This window comes from Galleria mellonella, unplaced genomic scaffold (genome assembly GCF_026898425.1).
Source record: "Galleria mellonella isolate WM207_F2 unplaced genomic scaffold, CSIRO_AGI_GalMel_v1 utg537, whole genome shotgun sequence".
NCBI classification, from domain to species: Eukaryota; Metazoa; Arthropoda; class Insecta; order Lepidoptera; family Pyralidae; genus Galleria; species Galleria mellonella.
This window is the reverse complement of record NW_026442112.1, coordinates 638423-662736: the sequence shown is the minus strand read 5'-3', so window position 1 is coordinate 662736 and position 24314 is coordinate 638423. Positions and strand designations below refer to the sequence as shown.

Below are 24314 nucleotides of genomic sequence, written 5' to 3'. Positions count from 1 at the left end.
ATATTAATAACTTTTTTAATGATTTAAGATTTTGTTCCACAAAAATGAAACTCAAATATCAATCGTAGCAAAACTAGTTCTTTTGAATTAAAATAAATAAATAATAAATAAATTCTTTAATCAAGGCGACCAGGGCCCACAAAATATTAACAATATTGGTTTGTACCAGATATAAATTATTAAATTAAATTAATAAAATTTAAAAACTACTACTGAACCGATTTTAATAAAATTTCTAAAGTATAAATCTGAAATAATATCCTTTCAAATAAAAAGTGAATTTTCCAAATCATAAATGACAGAGTCCTAAGGTCACAGACATAGAAAAAACTACAACCGAATTAAAAACTACCTGTTTTGAAGTCGGTTGTAAACGGGAAACTTTTTTATAGTAAAAGTGACTCAATGTGAAGACAAAGTAAAAATATTACAAATTATCAAAAATTTCACTCAAGTTTGTAAGAGGAGACTAAAATAACAAAACGCTGTACTTCCATGCAGGAAAAGGAAAAACTAAATGAAAGTTTATTTCAGGTCATTTGCTCAGAATAGAAATAGTATTCGTAGTCTTGAAGGACTGTCAGAAGCTATTTTTCATTTTCAACTAAATATAATTTATTTTATTTTTTTAAATCGATACGATTTCGTTCACTTATATCCTATCACGAAATTGTGTTGTCCCAATCACAATTTTCGCTACGGTTTTCCATATAATCACAAAATGAGTGACGAAAAAAAAAAACTCTTCCCTTGCTTAACTTCTGTTACTATGTACTTATTTAACTACATTTTTTTATATATTTCCTTATATCTATACATCACTGTATAGTTTATAAGCACATTTCTCTCCAAAAATTCATTTCTTCATTTCGCAAACAGATTTTTTTTTATTTTATCCAAAATTGCGAAAAATACCCAATCTGGCAAGGCCATAAGAATTATATTTTTATGAGTGCCTGGGTACTAGTTTCTCATAAAAAGAGAATTCTTCATTATTATTGAATCTTCATTCATTGATATCATACTAATGGTCATTTTAGTATTATTCCCTGAGAATAAAATACTTTCGTTTTATAAAATTTACCTAAAAATGAAGCACCATAAACGAATATATCGGATAACCGTTCAATTTCAGCCAAATCTTTACCTTGCGTTGGGGTTCGTGATGTTATTAGGCCCTAGTCGGTTCTCGATTACATATATTACTGGCCATATCCAGCGGCTTCACGTGCGGTAATCATTATATAATGTTAACTATTAGACTTTCGCTTGCATGGTTTATAGTTTAAAAGAGACAAGAGAGAATGACGCGATCATTTAGGTAAACTATCATAATTTAAATGCGTGGGATAAAGACACTGTCAGTATTGTGTTCAGAAATTCTTAGTGTAGGGACACAATTTGTGTAATTTGGGACAATGAGTGGGTAGAAGAATAAACTTCTGCCTCGGAAACGAAGGCATAATAGTGCTACATCAATCTACTCGTGGCTTCGGCCGGTGTAACCTGGTCGAAACGTCTCCAACAACTCAGGTAAATTATTATAGTTTACCTAAATGATCGCGTTAATATCTGACTCTTAGAAACTAATATACAATATATCTTATGGTCAAAGTTAGGATAGAATCTATCCATATACCATATTCTATTTAAATCCGTTTAAAAGTTTTTGAATGAAATAATTATAAACATTCATTATTCTCATAAACTTTTGCATTTATATAAGGAACCCTTATGGTTCGACTTTATCCATTCATCCATCCGTCTATAACAACATTACATTGTAACGTTAAATAATAAATCTTTTTTATTTCGATTTAATAGTCTTAAAATAAATTTATTATACTAGTACAATAAAAAAAAAAATTCTCTGCAAAATTTCTTGGAATAGTTCTTACGAGTATATATATATATATATATATAAATATAAAAGCGAATTAATAACTTTTGACGTCATATTAGTACAACCAATCGTCATGAAATTTGGTATACAAATAAAACTTCCTATAGAGAAGCAGAATTTTTCGTATTCATATTTGAATCGTTTGAAAAAATATTGTCACTTGCTTCATTATTTATAGGGCACGTAGAGCCGTTGTTCGCCTTGCAGAATGAGACATGTTGATGGTCTCGGTTTTTATACCAAAAAACGGAGATCGCAGTGACATGATTAATATTAAAATATATTTATCTACTGATTTTTATATTAGTAGAGTTCTATACATATAAAATGACAAGTTTTTTTTTTTTATTAATGAAAGTGAAATGGTGCATCTGGCAATGCCAATAACAACAGCACTAGTGGAGGATGGCGTGGGTCAGGTAGTCCACTATAGAAAATTCACTAAGAAACTACAATTGTTTTCAAGAGGGACTTGTAGGTCGATTGATTGTGTACATCGCAAACAATGAAAACGAACATATCCTTATTACAAACTATTCTCGACACTTACATGGGTAAATTTTATTGAATGAAAAAATTTAATAAATTTAACATAGCAAAGCGAATCATCACCACAAATAATATAAATATATACTTATTTAGAGATTATATGCGGAATACTTAGTGTTTCAGTTAAAATTAAAAAGCATCGAACTTATTCTGTAAAATATCATTAAAATTCAATTAAACGCACATTATTTGTAACAGGTGTTTAATGGACTAGAAATTTATTACATTATTTTACATAATTTGTTGCATTCGCATTTCGGTTCATTGTAATAATAATATATTAAAACTAAATAACAATACTCAGATAGTTATGTACATATTTGTATATATAATTCGACTTAGTTCTATGTAACAATTTAATAAATGTTTTATATTCGTACAAAGCAGTAATTAAATAAGTATTAATGAAGATAACGTTTAAGCAGTAAATTTCTTAATTATAATTATTTATTCATAATTATTCTTCGGGATTGTTCGATTAGTTCTTTCATTCGTTTATTTCAATAGGGATCTTTACGTTATGCTTTCATTTAAAATATCTTTATCTACGTAGATGATAGATTCCATCTCTAGATTCGAAACGATTTGATTAAAAAGTTCTAGCTTTGAAATATCATTAGCCATTAGACGATAAAGGTTAAATGTATTAAAATGAGTAGCTTTTTTTAACTAAATAATAATAGTTTGATTATAATACTTAAGTATATATCTGACATTACTGCTTTAGTAAATCATATATACCTATGGAATCTGAAATTAATTGACAATCCTATTGATGTAATAATATTGTAATTAAACGATGTCTGCACTTGAAAGATATTTAAGAAAAAATAATTATGAAGGATCTTAATAAAATCAATCATTCAATAAAAAAAACGAAAGATTCCATGTCTTTCATCAAAGTTCTATTAGATTAAAAAAGTTACTATATAAATTTGAAATAGTATAAGTTATAATCTGTATATCTGAAAAAAACATTGTAATGCTTACGTTTATCCTTAATTATGTTATTTTTTTGTATTGTTCTCTGTTTTCTAGTATGTTCATATCTGTTATTGTGAACTTGTAACAAATAAATAAATAGAGATCAAAACAATATATATATTTTTTTTATTTTGTTAACAGGTAGAAAATAAATGCTAAAAACAGAGAACTGCATTGGTTGGAAGGCAATGAGGGATGCCTATAACCAGCGGTGTATCAGCGTAGTTAGTTAATTGTAGTAATAACGATCTAATATGTTACACAATAAATAAGTAATTAATAAAACGATGATTTTTATTAATTTTGGTAAATTATTCCAGTTGCTACCCTGTGGGATGATTTTATTACGGTAAATTAATCTTAAACTTAAAATACATCTTTGCTAATCTTATAAATGTGAATGCACCTTAAGGGTTTAACCGATCACTATGAAATTTGATATATATACGTGTACTATATGGAATGGAGAAGGACATAGATTACTTTTTATCCCTATCAGTGAATATATTCTGGTCACGTGTACGAAGTCGCGAGTATAAGCTAGTACAACATAATTCCTATGGGACTCGGATAAGTGACGTCGCAAAAGTTAGCTAGTTTACGTTTAAAATCTTCAACTTTAACTACATATTCAAAGTAATTTTAAATAAATTACGTAGTTAATACTTGAATGTAAAATCTTATGCAACCATCATTTTGTTACTATGTTTTCAATAAATATGCTATTACTTGAAATAAAAATCTTCCATCAAAAGGGCAAACTGGATATTCGTTTCGACAGCTCTTGACTCCTGACGTCCTTCCAAGTTCGTATGCTTGTTGAAAAACTTGTAACGACGACTTATCTTCCTCGAGAGGCTCTAAGCTGAAATAAAAAAGTAAAAGTAAATTGAATTGTTTATTGTCTATGTGTATATATATACTTTTTTGAATAATAATAAATGATACACGATTTCACTAATTGCTTGATATACCTATATTTTTAATTAAATAGCATCATATCAAGATCTACTTAAACTATTAGCCAATTGAGAAACATTTGTGATAGTAAATAGAAAATTAAAGGATAAATGAACCAGACGGAGGAACAAAGCCGGAACTTCATTAATGTAAAGCACCATCCACGTCACTGCATCGCAAAGCTCTTTAAATATTTGTCCCTAATTCAACTACCTTAATATTAATTATAGAGGGTCGAAGGGCAGGTTGTCCAAAATGAAAACAGTTGATTTAGATGGATGGTCTAAATCAAATGGCAGATTATTTTCCCACCGGAAATGCGCTACAGCATTTAAAATTTTACGATCCACACGACGCGTGATACTCGTATTTACACCGCGCGCTTAATAGCGCTTCTTCGTAGGTAGTTTCCGTATGCTTTTGACGTTGACCTTACATAGCTGATTCCGCGCTTTGCGATATTATTGAATACGTATAATACATTGCTGTTTTTTAATATTGTATAGTATTTCACTATAAAATATTATTATTTCTTTATATTATGACATAATATCCATACATTACATTATTGTTGTACATATCTATATGGGTATATCTTGTCAGTTAAGTGTATGTATGTATGTATATGTATGTGTATGTGTGTGTGTGTGTGTGTATGTGTATGTATGTATATGTAGGTATGTATGTGTGTATGTGTATGTGTGTATATATATATATATATATATATATATATTTTTTTTTTTTTTTTTAATTCATAATGTATGTAACTTTTTGTTGTTGTCAATAAATGTTTTCTTTCTTTCTTTCTTTCTTTCTTTACATGATTTTAAATGAAAAAACAGGGAAATAATTTGATATTATCCAAAGAATTTCTGAATAAGAAAAATTAAGCTCGCCTGTTGTACATCTTTATTTAATATAAATTATATGTGTCTAATTTTTTGTATACAATAAAGTATTAAAAAAATTGTATTGGTTTTCAATTTAGAATAATGGTCTGGATTCACGATTTCAGTTTTTGCAATCTGTCCCTTACACCCTGTATAATCAATAATATAAAAGAGGTTTCTTAAACATGTTACATGTTAAACAGTTACCAGTTTGGTAACTATTTTAACATGTTTAGTTGTAGTTATTCCTAGATACATTTTCCATGACTATTTAATCCAGCTGTCATGATAAATTCTACAGATTTTGACAAAACGTACATAGTAATTTAATTACATTTTTCTTTAAAAGTGAATCTAAATTTCGATCTCGATGATTTTTTTTTGTCCTTTATGCCTTGATGCCTTTATTTCAGATTCTGCATATCCTAAGAGATATGGCGAACATAATGACATTTTAAACGAAGCATTTACCATTGGATCTTTGTAACTTGTAAGATATAATCAGACCCATCTCAGCCTAGACTATTTAATAACTGTCAACTCGGTAGAATGAAAATGGTTCTACAGTGCACAATGTATTTTATTGTTGTTAGGGAAACATTTTACTTTGTATATCAGTGAAGGTATTTGTACAAACGTATGCATAGATACATTAAAATTGCTTGCATGAACTTTTCTAATCTAAATGGTGAAATGTGACAGAAAGACTTAACTACTTATTCTCGAGAACTTCTTAACACAAGAGATAATAACAAATGAGTAATATTTTAGCTATTAGGTAGGAATACATATATGAGTATTCATTCTCTGTAATAACTACTTAATCACTACAACTTATAGTGATTAAATCGCGAAATATTGCTTGATAATCTCTTAAAAAATAACTGTCAAAGTATAGGTAAAGTTAACGTTGTTTTTCAATGGACTTTAAAAAGAACAAAAGGTTATCAATTCGGTGGTATTTTTTATGGTTTGGAATTTTTTTTATCTGAAAAAACGATATCAGAGTAGTTACTTTCGGTTTCGTCTATAGAAATTTGAACAAAATTAGTTTAGCAGGATATTTTTAATAAAATTTCTATGAAACTAATCTAAAAGTATATCCTTTCCGATAAAAAAAAAAAAGAATTTTTGAAATCGGTTTACAACTGACGGAGTTTTGAGGTAACAAATACAAAAAAAATATAACCAAATTGAAAACCTGCTTCTTTTTGGTTGGTATTAAATATTTTTAAAAGTTAGTTTAAAAGAAACAAATTTTATTATGAGAAATGGAGCTGAGATGGTTTAAATAATTCTATAAGTATGAAGAATGAAAGAGAGAAACATGTTACGCCGACTCTGAAAATAATTGAGGTAAGGGTAGGAAGACGATGATGATAAGTTTATAAGAAACAAATATATGTATGAGATTTGTATAATTTTAAACTCAACTATTTCAACTCTGATATTAAGTACTTATGATAAAAAATATTAATCATAAATATTTACCTAAAATAAGTACTTCTAAAAAGTAGCAATACTTTTTAATATCACAAACCATAATCCTCTTTAAACTGAAACGTAATTTAATAATTACTGGTTTAACTTATGTGTAAAAATAAAAAGAGAAAATTAAGAGACTATTGAAATAAGTCGCCGTTCAAATTTTAATATAGACCAATGATGGAAAATTTCGAGTGCCTGGACGCCAGTTCTCTGCGTTTCATCCACAGTCAATTCTAAAGGTGTCTTATTAAAGGGCGTCACCGTGAGTACTGTATGTACACAACAGCTTAACAAAACAACTAGTGGCAATAATACGGCAGACGAAGAGGAAGACTACGTAGTTCATATCCGAAAAGTTCCGAATGCCGCCTTTCTTATTTGTGACGATGCCGCAAGCGCCTACAGCTGCGCTCAGCAGGCCAAGGTAAACAGTCAGGCTCATGCTAGCTTCACAGTTACTCATGACTAAGGATCACGAATTGATTCCGAAACTAATCAATCTTTTTCACGTAAGTTAAACCGGTAGTTATTAAATTAAAATATAATGTGTGCTTACAAAACTTTTAACAATGAAACAAAATTATTTAAACATAGCTGCTTCAAGATTAGTTAGTGCTCGGTAACAGTGTTTCCAGTTTTCTTATGGTTCCTAATGGTAATTTACATAACCGTAACTACACATTAGTGTTTTATTCAATGTATTAGTATTTCACTGGGTCTCATTTCATTAGAGGTATAGGTATATTATTATTGGTCTACCAATTACTTGCCAGCCACAAGAACAGTTATCATCATCACATCACCTTTTAACTATTCACTGCTGAACATAAGCCTCCTCCTAGGGAGGTTTTGCCAGTAGTTGCCACGCTTGGCAAGCGGATTGGCAACCGCAGTTAGGCTTTGGAGATGTTTTAAGAGGGACGCTACTGCCCATCCTTCGACCTCTTAGTCACCTCTTACGACACCCATGAGAAAGGAAGAGGTGGCCGATTCTATGTTGAGAATATATTAATGGTATATGATTTTATTTTATGTATAGTTTCATTCATACTGTATGTATTTTTGTGTCTCATCACTGTTAAATTAGTTGTCTTGAAATATCCCGGAGATAAAAAGAAAAAAATATGTATCATATCTATCTATATTTGCGGCTGTGTAGCTTCAGCATAGAATGGGCCGCCCCTTCCATTCCCGTGGATGTCATAAAAAGACTAAAAGGGAACTTAATGGTCGAGGAATAGGCAGCAATGTCCCTCTTCAAGAAAACCTAACTGCGGTTGCCAACCCGCTAACCCAGCATGGCAATTATTGGAAAAACCTCCCTTTGTCAAAGGTAGTCTACGGGCAATAGTGAACTGTTAACGCCTGATGTGATGTGTGATGATAAATATCACACATTACAAGAGTCGTAGATAGTTACAGTAAAAGGCAAACCTGATTGAAATATACATACTCATATGTAAGTCAATCTTGTCCCTAACTGTACATAGCTATATACAATTCAGGCTGAAAACCCATTTGACTAATATGATGTTTAATTAATTTATGTAATGTAACCAATAATAATAGTGAAATACAATAGCTTACGTTAACATTAGGGCGAAACCTCTTCGAATTTCATTGTCTGTGTTCGCTCCGAGGTCACAATACAGGTACCGGGCGCATTGTATCGTGTCGTGGAGTAATATCTTTTTCCATCTCACCGTGTGATACTGTAAAAGAATTGGATTAATAAGATTACTTTGAGGAAAATTTAAAAAATATCATCATCATCAAATCACCTGTTATTTGTTTACTGTTAAATATAAGCTTTACTAAAAGACTGTCATAAGGAACGGGGTCATTCCTTCCGGCAGTTTACCATTGAGTGGATTTTGCTAGTAGTTGCCACCCTTGCGGGTAAATACATACCTAAACGTACACATAAACCTCTTTAAAGTGGTCTTTTCTTCGATGTTTTTTCTTTTTAATGGGTGATAATGGAACGGTAACCCGGCCCGTCCTATCAGTATACGCTAGCGGGGCACCAGTGAGGCATGAGAGGTGATTATGAAAGCAGGTCAGTTAGCCCATCATGACGAATTCCAGGAGGAACCGCGTGGAGGTCGACCTGAGTATTGCTAGCAATGGGTTAGTTAGACTCCATTACTAACAATCCCTTTCCCCCTGGAAATCAGCCTGCTGACAGCCTCCCACTGGAAAATAACCTTAAACACATCAGTAGTTGTGAACATATTTTTTGCCGCGTTGTTCCGGCATAGAATGGGCCGTTCCTTTCTTTTGCATGGTTGTCGACTGAGGTAATTTAATGATCAAGAGATGAGCAGCAACGTCACTTTTCCAACCTTTCATAATATCACCAAAATCTAACTGTTGTTGCCAACCGGCCTGCTAAATTTGTTAACTATTGGCAAAGCTCTCCTTATGGAGCAGGCCTTTACTCAAAAGTGGACAATTAATGGCTGATATAATAATGACAATACTAATGGTTTATAACACCATAAAATAATAATATTTTAATTTATACAGGAACTATCAAAAGAATATTTATATACATGGAATTTTATACAATGCTGACTCAATAATAATGTGGAGAGCACTCAATACCAGAGTTGCGATTTATAAGCAATCCTTTCTTTTAAAGGTTTTAAAGTAAAGGTTACAATTGAATCGATCAATCAGAGCGGTGAAAGATCAATCAATTGAACGCTTGACTGCGACGCGGAGCCATAGGATTGAATACCTTAAAATCTTTCAGTTACTTCTAGAAAAAGGAGGTTCTAAATTCTGCTGTATTTACTTTTTAAAAAGTTATGCAGTATCTTAACTAACTTAATTTTTAAAAAAACAAAATCATTTTTTAAATCAACTAAATATTCAGATCTTATCGTTATTATAAGAAAAAAACTTGTGAGTGTGCAAGTGTAAATATGTGCGCGTATACGTGTGCTTAAGGTCGAAGTTTTTTTTTGGCGAATCAAAATATACTTGTTTATGTATATTGTTACATGATATCTTCGCGAAAGGGCGTGTCAGCTATGGTTCGACTATTACTTAATAGTAACTACGTAAGTCCGGTAAATCAAGTCACGTGCTTTTGTGTACAGCGAAAGTGACCTAGAAACTCTTGTAATAAACAACCAAACAACAACAGCTTTGTGCCTGTAACCTGTTTCCATTAATATATTGTATTTACTTTTATTTTAATTTTTTTATACATAGTGTAATGAAAAATGAAATGATGAATTCATCCCATGGAATATCGTAAATATTGCCTTTAGTAAATCAATGTTTAGTAAATAAAATACATTAATTTATGTTAATCTGCTCTATGGATATCACAAAATTCATTATTATTTGGTATTATACGTATTACTATATCTGTTGCCATTATGTATACCATAACTAACTGTATCTCGTGGTTTCGTCCACGTAAATCAGTACATAAATAGAACATGTACATCATTCTATATGCTAAATTGAGTTATAGCCTACTCGTGTAACAAATTTCAATCAAATTGGTTTTGTAATTTTTGTGTAAAAAAAGTAACAAGCATCCATCTATTGATTCTTACAAACTTTCGCATTTATAATATTGAAAGGACTTTGTTAAGCATATAACCTATATAAGTACAAAATCTCTTACTGATGAGAAAACATATTAATGTAGATATTACGTAACAAATATGATACTATGAGTATATAGATAATATGAGTATAGTGCATTTAATATACTCTTTTACAGCATAACATTTTATATTGTTAGTTGAGTTATAATGCATTTTATTTAAACATAATCTTTCTTGATTTATGGACCGGAGATAGCGGTGACAAAGTAGAGTTTTTGAAATGTTTTCTTAAAAACTACCCTCTACTTTCCGATTATAAGTTATAGTTGTAAGCACTTTTGACGAGGGTAAAAAGTATTACAGACATTTGTTTTGGTGCCAGAATTTTTTATGTAGACAGTGGAATATGTTTAAAAAATAAGGTATTCATTAATATTAAATATTTTAATATACCTACAATTGTTCAATGAATGTATCAATAAATTGAGTACGTGCATACTCAAATTGATTGGTGGTCAATATTTTTATGGTTGCTTGTGTTTTTATTGTTTATTGCTGTGATTATTAAGTTTTGATAGATGCCAAGACAATCTGAATAACATAAACATCTAGAAAAAATTTAATTAAATTAAACACAGTAATTTAGTACCTAATATGTTTATACTACTATAATGTTGTTATTCTAAGTTTAATTTAATTGATTGTATGTATTTGCGATGTCATGTGCATTTAGTTAAATCTTGTTCTTATTTGTGAAAATCTGTAATTGGTTAATTGTCTTTACTGTCTTTTTTTTTTAATATGGACCATTTTAACTTTGCTTTAACTTTTTCTTTATAATGAATAAATAGATACCAGTACAAGAGAAAGAAAACAAGAAATATCATACTATACTGTCTTACAAGCTAGCATGGTGATCTTTGTCTATATATAGACCTATATGTAGTGAAATGAATATAGCGAAATGTATATAGATATATATTTCGCTTATAATAATATTAGTAGGAAGTATAATTGTGTACAAATTAATACACATATGCGTATTAATTACAATGGCGGCCACATTCAAGGATTCTAACAATAAATAGGTACATATTTCAAATTAATTCACAGATATTGATCCAAATATGCGATGAAGATAAGTATTGTTATGAAGCTTATGCTCTATTTATCACATTATTTAATGTATATTTGTAAAAATATTATATTGTTTTTATTTTTTAACTTTACAATATATATTTGTCCATTAGAGTAACAACTTGGTGTTCTGATATACATATTTATACACACAGTTATAAAAATATTCTACTATTTTTGATAAAACATTTGAATTGGGATTCTCTAGAGACTACAGTTTGGGGTTCCCCAAAAAGAGTATATTAAGGTTACATCAGGGTCGGAAACGCACACGTGACACTCCTAGTATTGCAAATGTCCATAGGCTACAGTAACCGATTACCATTAGGCACACTATGCTTGTTAGCCACATTTGTAGTATAAAAAAAGAAAAACGATAATTGATTTAGATATATTTTTGAAGAGAGTATTCTACTAGCGAAACTGAAGATTATCAACAATGACAAATGGGTCGAAAAACCACCAATCTTGCATTAAAAACTGTTACTATGAAAAACTCAACGTTCATTTGTTGTTTTTGATTTTAGATTATTGAAAATTTGTATTTTCGTTTATTCTTAATTTTTTTTTTAATATTATAATCAGCACATTCAATTTTAACGAAATACATTCGCTTGAAATTATTTCTATTTCAAAACAAAATAAAAATTAGGACTTGTTTTGTACACCTGCCAAAGCTTCGAGCTACCATTGTGTAGATGAATGACCTACTTTTCTATTTCTAACATATAAGTTATTATTATTTCTCTTTTAAATTATCAATTATATATGGGCAATATCGATACTGCTCTCATATCTATATATTGAGTTTCTCTGAACATTGATGGTGATGAAGAAAGATCATGACCCATTTATTTAAATAGGTTATGCTCTCTTCGTTAAATGGTTATTTTATTGGGTGTTTTATTTAAATCCCCCATTCTAGTAGGATATCTATATTCATTTCCATTGGGTCTTTCATGTTGATATTATATATTGGATAACCGACATTTTATATATCCGTTATTGAGAAAATATAAAAATATTATAAAATATATAAAAAAATTATAATATATAGATATTATATATGTATAAACTTTATTATCTAAGGTAATGCTAATGATTTTGATTTAACCCTCTTATCGCTGTATTTATCTGTATATAGAAACACAAGCCTATAGTTATATAGTATTCCTTAAGTCTTCTCCCCATAAATCAATTTCAGCTTCTCCGATATTGACATTATTAAGTTATAGATCATAATAATATACATTGAAGAAACAGATATTTGCTATGGCAATATTACGTATCTTATTTTTTTTTTATTTATAATCATATTGATAACATGCGATCTATTAATTTATGGAGACTGTTACCATACCAATTATTCTTTTCCTTATATTATATGAATGTTACGGATTGTATTTGAAATGAAAACAGACATGTTTTGTTAAAATATTAGGAATAACTAATAATATCATTATTCGCACGCACGCGCGCACTCACGCACGCACGCACACGCGCACGAACGCACGCACGCACGCACGCACGCACCCATACACGCACACACACACACACACACACACACACACGCACACACATATATAATTTATACTACTTAGAATGGCAAACAAGCTGACGGCCTACCTGATGGAAAGTGGTAACCGTCGCCTATAGACATGAGCAGTACCATGGACATATTTCATTTCGCTCATGATACCCCCCTTTGCGTTGCTATTCCTGAGGACTCAGATGTTATTCCTCTGTACAATTAGTAATAACAACAGTAAATTCACGCCATATCTCACCCTTCAAATCGAAACACAGCCATGCAAACACAACTGCTTCACGGTTGAAACACGAATGGAACAGAGGTACCCAAGCAATCGACTTTTGTACAAAGTCTCCCTCTGGTGGCCTAGCCACTAGCCTGTCTTCCCTCATTTTCTCTTTGTTTGGTTGTATACGCCAACAAACCTATATGGTTTTTAGTATCGCTTTTTGTTGTTAAAGATTACGTAAGCACACATTATATTTTAATGTAATAACTACCGGTTTAACTTACGTGTAATTAGATCGAAAAATCTCGACTAGTTTCGGAATCAATTCGTAAGTCTTTGTCATAAGTGACTGTGACGCGAGCATGAGCCTGACTGTACGAGGTCTGTCCGGAAAGTTCGTATAAAAGTGTTCTGGAATGCGAGAAAGAGGAGTGGGGAGGCCAGGTAAGCGCAGGACCCCTTCCTTATGTCCCTAACAATGCTTCAGTTCTGGTCTGACCGCCGTGCGGTGAGGCTTGTCACGCCATCTGTGAAGTTACCTCTTAACGAAACCCCGTCGGCATGGAGCCCGCTTCCGTTGAAGAGCAGCGCGTCGTAATCAAGTTTCTCTCGAAACTCGGCAAGAATGGCCGTGAAATTTTTGCCGATCTCAGAACAGTTTATGGGGATGATGCTGTGAAGGAACCAACCGTCCACAAGTGGCTAAAAAGATTCAGAGAGGGCCGAGAAAGCGTTCAAGATGACCCACGTTCAGGACGTCCTTCCACTTCACATTCCGATGAAAACGTGGAAAGAATTCGAACTTGTGTTAATGGGGACCGTCGTTTAACGGTCAGACAGGTGGCTGAAGAGCTTAATTTGGGCAAAACCGTGGTCCACGAAATTCTAAGAAACGAACTTCAAATGAAAAAAATTTGCGCCAAGATCGTTCCGTGAGTTTTTGAGTAAAAATTCCATTACGGTGACCGAACACCCCCCTATTCGCCGGATTTGGCCCCGTGTGACTTCTTCTTGTTCCCAAAAACCAAATTGGTACTTCGGGGGCGGCATTTGGGGGACATAAATGAGATAAAAAAAGCTACGACGGGGCAGCTGAGAAACCTATAACCAGAGGACTTTCAAGGAGCCTTCTCACAGTGGAAACGGCGTTGGCACAAGTGCATTATGTCACAGGGGGAGTACTTTGAAGGGAATAAAATTGATTTACCTGAATAATTGTAAAATAAAATTTTTAAAAAACTTTTATACGTACTTTCCGGACAAACCTCGTATGCTTCGGCCCTGTGAGCGCGAGCTGTAGGCGCTCGTGGCATCATCACAGATAAGAAAGACGACGTTTAGTACGCTTGTTTGCTATTTTTGATTATAAGGTGAAATCAAATGTCCAACCGTATTTAATATATCCTAGTAATAACACTAACAAACCTTCAATAATTGTTACTTAATTACTTTTTATTAAAGTTGAGTAAACAGATATACCTATTCTAGGTTAGCAAAATTTAAGACATTTTTTGGCTTTGACCTACCGCACTAAAAACTTGGCTTGAAGAAGAATACAATAATATTTTTTATTATTTATTTAAACAAAACCGCTGTATTTAAATAGTCCACTATAAACCCATAATGCGAATTATCTGCGATATTTTCTCAGATAAAATTATGCTTAGTTTACTAGGGTTTTAAGATTTATATACGAGATGCGACGAGCAAGAAAAAGCTTAATTGCACTTAATTTCTTATTTATTTTATATTATCTATAGATACACCGTAGCTTTAACTACGTATAATTAAGATAAAATATTTTTCACAGGAACACCAACGGCATTGAAAGTGTGCTGCCGGCCTTTTAAAAAGGAATATGCTCTTATCTTGAAGACTGTGATATCGTATCGGTTCGGAAATACTGCTGCTGGAAGTTGATTCTAAAGAGTGGTTGTGCGTGGAAGAAAGTGCCTTGAGAAACGCACGGTGGAAGACCGCCCCTTGTCTAGATGTTTGGGTTGATGATTAGTTAGTTGATAAACTGAAACCCTTTTCTTGCACTATTATTACTGTTCATTTCACTTGCTCTTATATTCCACATTTATCCCTTATCAGGAGGCTTTAGTATATAATATTGTATAAATTATAATTATATAATATACTATTTATAAATCCGAACATTAGTCTTTGAGCAAAATTAGCAGCGATATTATCCTTTAAGGAAATGATTGCTACTATTAATTCATTATTATTTCGTAATATTACTTTTCATATTCACAATAATTTTACATGTTAACACACTAATAATTACCTAATGTCACACCTGCTACTGTTTTCTATGGAAAATTAAATATAAATTATGATTTTTATAATTTATAGTCTCTATTCACTCGCTCTTTATTGTGATTTTACATTATGACATTTTAAATTCAAACGTAACAACTATTTATGTTTTTAAACATTATCTGTGATAGTCAACAAGAATAAAAATAACTGTTGTGATATATTCATTTCCTATTAGATTTCATATGCTGCTTGTGCCAAGTTCATGCTAACTGTACTTATGGTTACAAAATGACGCTGTATCTCAGAGGGATAATGATTTCACGGAAAAATTACAACTTTCATTAATGATAATTAATATCACGCAAGAGGACGAGACCTAGATGAAATCACTAATGGATTTTTATATCAAACATGATATTCCCGGTTAAGAGGGTAATCTATGTATTAACGTCGAAGAAACTGCTCAGTAACTTTGAAGTCCTCTTAAATGACTTTATCTCTAAGATATGACTTGAGAAAAGTCGACGTAGTAATTTAAATTAATCATTCTGAATAACAGTAAAATTTCTCTCCGCAAATAAAATAGCGACGTTAATCGTGATAAAATTAACATTTACTAGTAATCACACTATTCGTATCTTAAATCGAATATCATTATGTTTGTTTTGTTTGCATCTGTGGATATATTTTGTAGACACAGATCAAACAAATATTTTAATTTAAACTGCGGAATTGTATGTAACAAATTCCCCTACTTGTGCACATTAGTATTCATAACAGATCTGTTTAATGTTTATAGTCTGATACTAACATTATAGAATAACTTACTTATAAACAAATAGATTTTGTTGGACATTAACCAACGTTTTATTCCATAATCAAAAAGAACAGAAAGACCAATCGACTTAAATGAATGTGAAATCAAGACATCAGTAAACCTTAAATTCACCGTAAGTTATAAAATTTAGTTTAAAAACACGCGACACAATAGCATAACATACAATGAATAATACCGATGAATTATGAAAATCGTTTAAAATGTGAATAGAAAATCACAATAATTATTTGATAATAAAAAATAGACTTACCCGATTTGAGCTTTGTGAGCTTACATCCCTTTTGAAGAGAAATTTCATTAATAGTTTACCGGATGTTATTGACTGGAAATCCTTTACAAGGATGTGAAGGCTATATAGGACACCCAGAAGTAGACCCAACAGGATTATAAGTCTGAAAAAAATATCCTTTTTAAGAAAATCTAAAAAGATCGCATTTTAATTATATATATTAATTTATAAGATTAGGCATATGGAAATTTGTTAATAGCAGATTGTTATTAAAATAATTGACTGAATTCCCATAATCATTACGGGCGTTACGCCCTAAATCCGTTACCACTAATCCCGTGGGATGTTTTGAAATACGGAAAATCTGCGCAAAGTTTAAAGGTTACTATAGTTAGTTACAAATCCTAGCTGAGACTAAGCGTTAATTATTCCTTTAAAAGCTTATTATTATAAATAATTTTTAATCAGTTGTTATGTTGCAATTTATTCGATTGCTATTTTAATAATAAATAAATAAATCTTTTTATGAACTATATAGATTCGAATTGCATGTAGTCCTGATTTCTAAACTAGCGTTAACTGTATGTCAGGAGCCAGTGACTTCTCAAGTTATAATTTAGTGACAGTTCCATAATTATAAATTTACGTTAATTAACAATATAGTAACAACATATTGTTATTAATTAACAACTCATAATTATATCTATGCATCATATGTAATATTTGTATGTATGTATGTGAGTATGTATGTTTATAAGAATAATATACAATATTTTTTCATTTATTTTAGTGTACCCGTCAATAAAATACCTCTAATCTTTTTCATCTTTAATTACAATCATTTGTGCATTTAGGCATTTTATATTAAGTACCTAATACATATTTTTTACTTCAACATAGAGTGGCAAACAAGTTGACGGCTCATCTGGTGGATAATGGTAATCATCTCCTATAGACATGAACAGCACAATGCGTGCATTGTACTATTAATGTCTATAGGCACATGTCTATGACGTCGTTGTCATTCCTGAAGAGTAAAATGTTATACACAGTAATTTCACAGCTGCTGATGCAGAAACACGATTGAAGCAGTGATACTCAGGCGGATGATTTTTATACAAAGTCTCCTTCTTTACCCTCCTTTTCGACAACCTTGGTTGTTGAACGGTTCAATACATCACCTCATCTTCGCGGTGATCGTGTTCATGATGTTAATGGTCACAGGTTCGATCTATGGATTTCTGATGTCTGTATTGGTTCTGATATTTTTTTTGTATTTATACGACTTATTCCTAGCTTTGCATGTTTTTTGTAAACATAAAGTACAGCTCATAACATTATAGTCGATAATAAAGTTTTCTACAGATGAAAGATTTTTAAAAATCGTTTAAGTATTTATTGCGTTTACGCATTACAAACAGGTAAATACATAAGCATCTCTGTAAATTATAAATATCTATTAATCCCGTCTTTCTCGTGAGTAGGAATTAGATAAAACCTTATCTGACAAATCAGTTTAGAGTACGATAGAGCTGATACACCAGAAGAAAGTTTACCTTCTTGAGGTGTATCAGCCTTATATGTAGCGAGCTTTGAAGCCCTTAAAATAAAATAAAAAATATTTATCTAGTATTCATAATACGTACAAGCACTACTTAGTTTGAGAATAGATAGTACTGTAAAATCTTGGTAATTAAAATGATTTTTTTTTTGTAAATATTTGATATTGAATGAGATCATATCTCAGTATGTTATTATTATAATTTAATTAGTACAATTATTATGAAGGAAATAATGTGTTAAGAGCAAATGTTAATTTTATTATTGTTATACGTTACCTTTATATTTCTAAATGAAAGTAACATGAATAGCTAAGTAGTAAACAAACAAAGAGCCCCGTACACGAAAGGATCAAGCGAAATGGGGTTTGTAGGTAACTTTTGAAGTTGACAAAGGTCACACAGGTGAAGTTAGATAATAACTTTGTCTGAAAACACACTATAAAATATTCATATGATACATTTATATTATTTTAGTCAGAAAACCTATGTCATAGGTACTAACCTATGTTTTTAATTCATTTTTATACCACAAAGGTGGCAAACGAGCATACAGCCCGTCTGATGGTAAATAGTCACTATAGCCTATGGACGCCTGCAACACCAAAGGTGGCACGTGCGCGTTGCTAACCCTAAAGAAACCTTATTTATTTATTTATTTACACTTTATTGCACCAAGTAAAAAAAAAAAACAAATACAGTAAATATTAATGAGAAGTGATACAAAAGGCGGCCTTATCGCTAAGCAATCTCTTCCAGACAACCTTTGGGTAGAGGACATTGAGAAAAAGACAAAAGGTAGGTGGCGCACTATTATATAAATATTATCATATACAAACATATATACATACATACATACACATACATATATAATATATACACAATCAAATATATACATAACATACACATACTTAACAGCACACATACAACAGAAAAAAATGACGAAGGAAAAAAAAGAGAGAATACAGGAAAATAGTACTAAAGTGAGAGGTAGTAGAATTTAACAGAGGTTTTGAAGCTAGTAAGAGTTTGAGCGCACCGAATAGAGATAGGTAGTGAGTTCCATAGGCGAACTGCCTGAACAGTAAAGGATTTAGAATAAAATGAAGAATACCCTTTTTGAAGAATCCCATACTCCTCTTCGGCAAGGGGCTCACGCTCATGAGAAAATTTCTCTAAAACCATACTGTATATGACCATTTAGGCTTAAGCGTGTGAGGATGAATTCCCTATCGATAGCGAGCGGTACGATGATAAAAGGTGGCTGCAGACATCATTTTAAACAATTCCTCAGAACACAATCTGTTATATAGACGATAGAACACACAAAGAAAGGCAAAGTCTCGCCTTAGACTTAAGAGCTCGATACCGCTTTTGAGCTTGGGATCGTCAACAATTCTCATAGCCCATCTGTGCACCGAATCAAGATGACCAAATTGGTATCTAGGTGCTCCGGCCCACAGATGAGAGCAGCATTCTATGAGGGCTGGAATTGCGACTTGTACAACAAAAATCTATGTATCGGAGTGAAGTATCATTCCGCTCTATTGAGCATCCTGAGCTTTTTGGACACTAACTTGAACCTATCTTCTAGATGACTTCGGAACTCTAGAGCGCTGGAAACGTCGACACCGAGGACAGTAATACTTTTAGAGAAAATAATAAATGTGTTTCCGAATTGCGAAGCCACAGAAAATGGGGCTTTTTTAGCGGTGAACGCGCAAGTTTGTGTCTTAGATGATATAAAATATATTGATTCCTATAAAAATTACTATAATAACCCAAGGTATCAAAAATTGCCTATTAAAGCTAATATAAAATACTAATTTATTTTTCTATCTATCTATCCATGCGAAGCTGGAGCGGAACACTAGTTCATTATAATGACTAACCCCCCTGTGTATAAAAACTTCAGACCTCTCATAAACCTAGTTCAGCCATTCAACTGTTTTGTCTTTTTCCTTTGAATGAAATTCTCAATTTAAAAAATCTATAGGTTTTAATTTTAATAAATAATAGGATAAGAATCAAGTTTCTTGGTCATTAAAATATGTAATGATTAAATAAAAAAAAATGTTATTATAAATTAATTTTCTATCTACAGTTAACCAAGTAATATCCGATGACAGTGGTAAAATTAAATTCTTGGAAGGCTATAATATTGTACCTATTAAGTGTAACTTTCGTACCTCCCGATCCCTTTTACAATCCACTTAATATTCTGCAGAATGAGGCGAATAAACTGAATTTGCCACACTTGAATACAAAGTTTACTAATTGGTTGTTTATTAATTATCCTGCACTTTCGTTAATATTGACGTCATGCTGAATTTTGGTTTAAATAACTGATTATAAATTAAATAAAACAATTAATGAGTAACTGATTAATTTGTTTTTTCTTTAGGTTTATAATACAAGATTCGTATCCTTAAAAATTTGCTACAATTTCTAATTAATTTCCTTCTATAATCCTAATAATATTATTAATATGAAAGTTTTTAAAGATATTCAGATATTTGTTGCTAAATCACTGATTTTAATGAAATTTGATGCACGGATACCTTATATTCTAACTTAATATATAGAATATTTTATATACTGATGGACGTAGTAGAGCCACAGTTCCGAATAGTACCAAAATTAGTTGAGCTTTCTCAATCAAATGCCATGTAAGTTAAAGCGGTAATGATTACATTAAAAGAGTTCTAAATGGTTACTTTGAGACATAAACGGAATTGAATTCATGAGTCCATATATTAACGTAATAATCAATTGCAACTAAAAATTCATAATTATATAATCAAAAACTAAAAAGTAGGTACATATTAGAAATCGACTATTAATACATTAAAAGAAAATAAGCACTCAGTTTTACGTCGAAATATTTTCTCAAAATTTACAAGAAAAAGATATAAAATTTTAATATTGAACTGAGCTATACATGAGGTAATGGAAAAAGAGTCAATTTACCACTATTCCTTATAATTCCCAGGATATCGTAAAATACGATTACAGCAATTATACTATTGTAGGAGAAGAAAAACAAGAAACAAAACTTTATACCAAGGTGACTAGTCATTTAAAATAACAATCTTACTCTGATAGTTAACTATATTTTATCATTCTCTAATGAGGGTTGGGGGGGATCCGTGTCCTATAGTAAGGTAAATAAGTTGATATCATTTCTACTACCCCAACAATACTTACATCTAGTCCTGTTACAATAAAATTACTAAGTTTTTTTTTTAAATGGTCACAGAAATAGTCCCTAAATAAGTTTAGAAACAAACTGACACATTTGGCCATTTAATCGGTTTTCAATTTATCCTCTATTGAATATAAGCAGGCTGTCTTATGATCGGGACAATTGTTTGTTAACATTTTAAAATTTCTAATAGAACGGATAGAAAATTATTGCATTTAGATGAGAATCAAGAAAAGCTGAGAGGTCACTCAGCTTTTCTTGATTATTATTAGTGTTAGTATTGACTTATTCATTATCATCGTCATATTAGCTGTTAACTGTCCACTACTGAACGTGAGCCCTCCCTGTTGGGGAGTATCGCCAGTAGATGTCACGTTTGGCAACTGGATAGGCAACCGCAATTGGGATTTGGTGATCTTTGAAGAGGGACGCTGCTGTCCATCCATTGGCCATTAGGTTCCCTTAGTCGTCTCTTATGAAACCCATAGGAAGAAGTGGTTTATTTTATGCCGGGATTTCACGACGAATTTACTATTATTGTATCAGCCGTTAACTGTCCACTGCTGAATATGGCCTCCCCCATAAGGGTGGTTTTGCCAGTAGTTGCCAGGCTTGGCAGGCGAGTTGGCAATCATAGTTTTGGCTTTCGGTGATGTTATAAAAGGAATGCTGCTGCCCATTCCTTCACCATAAACTCCCTGAGTAGCATCTTACGATACCCACGGGAGTGGCCCATTCTATGCTGGAGCCTACACAGCGCATTTAATTAGTAGTGCTATTTACAGTTATTGTTAGCATTAAAATTACCTGAAGAGGAAGAAAGTGTTGTATGAATTTTTTTTCTATCTGTCTATATGTTTGTTTCGTCATCACAGCAGAAACAACTGTATCAATTTGAATGCGGTTTTCGCAGTTGCGTTTCAGAAGACCTTATTTAAAATATGGTGTATGTTTTATCTAGATATGCCATATAGAAGTGATTACCTACTTTGAAAATCTATGCGTACGTAAGTTTAACGTACGTAAACCGTTTTGAAAATACTGTCTTTAAATCTGCTTTTATTAATTTTGAAAACTTGGTAAGTTTTTAAATTAAAATTTATAAAAAACTTATATTTGGAACATACATTATATGGGTGTGAAACATGGACAATGACGCAAAAGATGTTTGAGACATTCGAATTGTGGATATGGAAGAGAATGTAAAGGATAAGCTGGACAGAAAAACTAACGAATGAGGAAGTCCTAAAAAGAGTAAACGAGAAAAAAACATTAATTAAAATAATAGAGAATAGAAGAGACAAAATGCTGGGCCACCTTATACGACATGACGATTTTTAAGAGCACAGTAGAAGGAAAAATAGAAGGCAAAAGAGGAAGAGGAAGACCAAGAAATAACTACATGGGACAGATAAAAAGAAACACTAGATGTAATGTTGTATAGGGAGGTTAAGGATATGGCCTGGGATAGAACTGGCTGGAAGAAGATGCATGAATTTGTTGCACTGACAAGAGGAAATTTTTAAATGAAAAGATAAGGTAAGTTTTTGTAATTTTTAAGCAGTAACATGGTATTAAATTTAGCTAGAAATTGAATTTAATTACAGCACGCGAAATATATAGTTTCGTTATCTGTTAATTCATATATGTTAGCATCTATATGTAGTTATGTTATAATATTTTAATTTTTAAACATACGATAAGTTGCATTTTATAGGTAGACAATTTTTTTTTGTAAAATTCCCTATAAAGGCGCAATTTTAATATAACGTTTCGTAGTTTCGAATCATTACAAATAGTTGTTACAGGGTGCAAGCAATATTTTTACTTAATTCACTTTTGTTAGCTTATTTATCTTTAAAAAATATGTTACTACTGAGAATTTAATTTCAAACAACTTATTTAATAGAATAAACTTACTATCTGTAAGCAAAAACAAGCACTAAACATATAATTGAATGAAAAAAATTATAATTTATTTTACCATAATACAAAATTACGAATAACACCTATATTTCCTATTGAATTTTAGAATTAAATGATATTTTTTCTCTGATGAATTAATATTTATTTTAAGAGCATTTTCATTTTTTTTATAGATATTAGAAGATTCAACGTTTTCCTCATACACCCACAAACATAAATTTAAAGTAAAAAGACAAATTACAATAATCAAGTTAATGCCCATGATTTACGCTAACTGCGTGCGTATTGTTCGCTCAAGCATCAATCTTTTTCTGCAATAAGCGTGAAAACCGGAATAAAGCTAATTGAAAAAGTTTGACAAAGGAAAAAGAAAAAAGAAAAACCTCATTTTTTCCCAGGTAAGTATCAAAGATCACAGAGAGCATCCCTTAAGGAATGTTACACATCCATCAAAAGAATATTAACACAAATTCACTGACTCACTTGTATCCCATTTTTTGAAAGAATTTATCACGAAGAAATTAAAAAAAAAACACTGCCTTTAACTAATAAAAAAAAATATCTATTGGGTTACGTGGTTTGCTGACGGAATTGAATTTGGAATTGGCGCCTTTCTTTAAGCAAACATCTCGCCTACCGACCGTTTGATATTATCTTACTACGTGCAGAAGGCTTAGCGTGTTACCCACTCCAAAGACTTTGCGTACCTTTCAAATTCGTTTGTATTGTAATGCAGCGTGCAGACTGCGGTTAGAGGAAAGTGGTCGTTTCGTACCTCCACAACGAGTTTGTTATTTCATTTCCTCGAAAGATTATAGACGTAGATGGTTACTATTCTTGTTTGTGTTTGTCAGTGCATAATACTGTGGCGCAATTGAGAATTGCGACCTCTTGTACAATACGTTATATAATTTTTATTATAAGAGACCCGTACCTACATTTCATCAACTAGTTTATCTTAATACAAACCATTACTATTTATTTTTAAAACTTCTAAATGGAATCCGATATGCGATATTTGGTCAATTTGTAGGTATTGATAAGTCTTT

General features: G+C 31.4%; 1 protein-coding gene across 2 annotated transcripts; it reads right to left on the bottom strand.

Moving 5' to 3' along the window:
- Positions 1-3902: 3902 nt before the first annotated feature.
- Positions 3903-24025, bottom strand: LOC128201524 (uncharacterized). 2 transcript variants are annotated; one of them, XM_052898754.1, is made up of 4 exons: positions 23649-24025; positions 16597-16738; positions 8362-8486; positions 3903-4301 (listed from the first exon to the last, which is right to left on the bottom strand). In XM_052898754.1, exons 1-4 carry the CDS (start codon positions 23651-23653, stop codon positions 4139-4141), a joined length of 435 nt encoding a protein of 144 aa, XP_052754714.1. In that variant the 5' UTR covers positions 23654-24025; the 3' UTR covers positions 3903-4138. The 2 variants fall into 2 exon arrangements, with proteins under 2 accessions (XP_052754714.1, XP_052754713.1); XM_052898753.1 differs by having other exon boundaries at positions 23749-24025.
- Between the last annotated feature and the right edge of the window lie 289 nt (positions 24026-24314).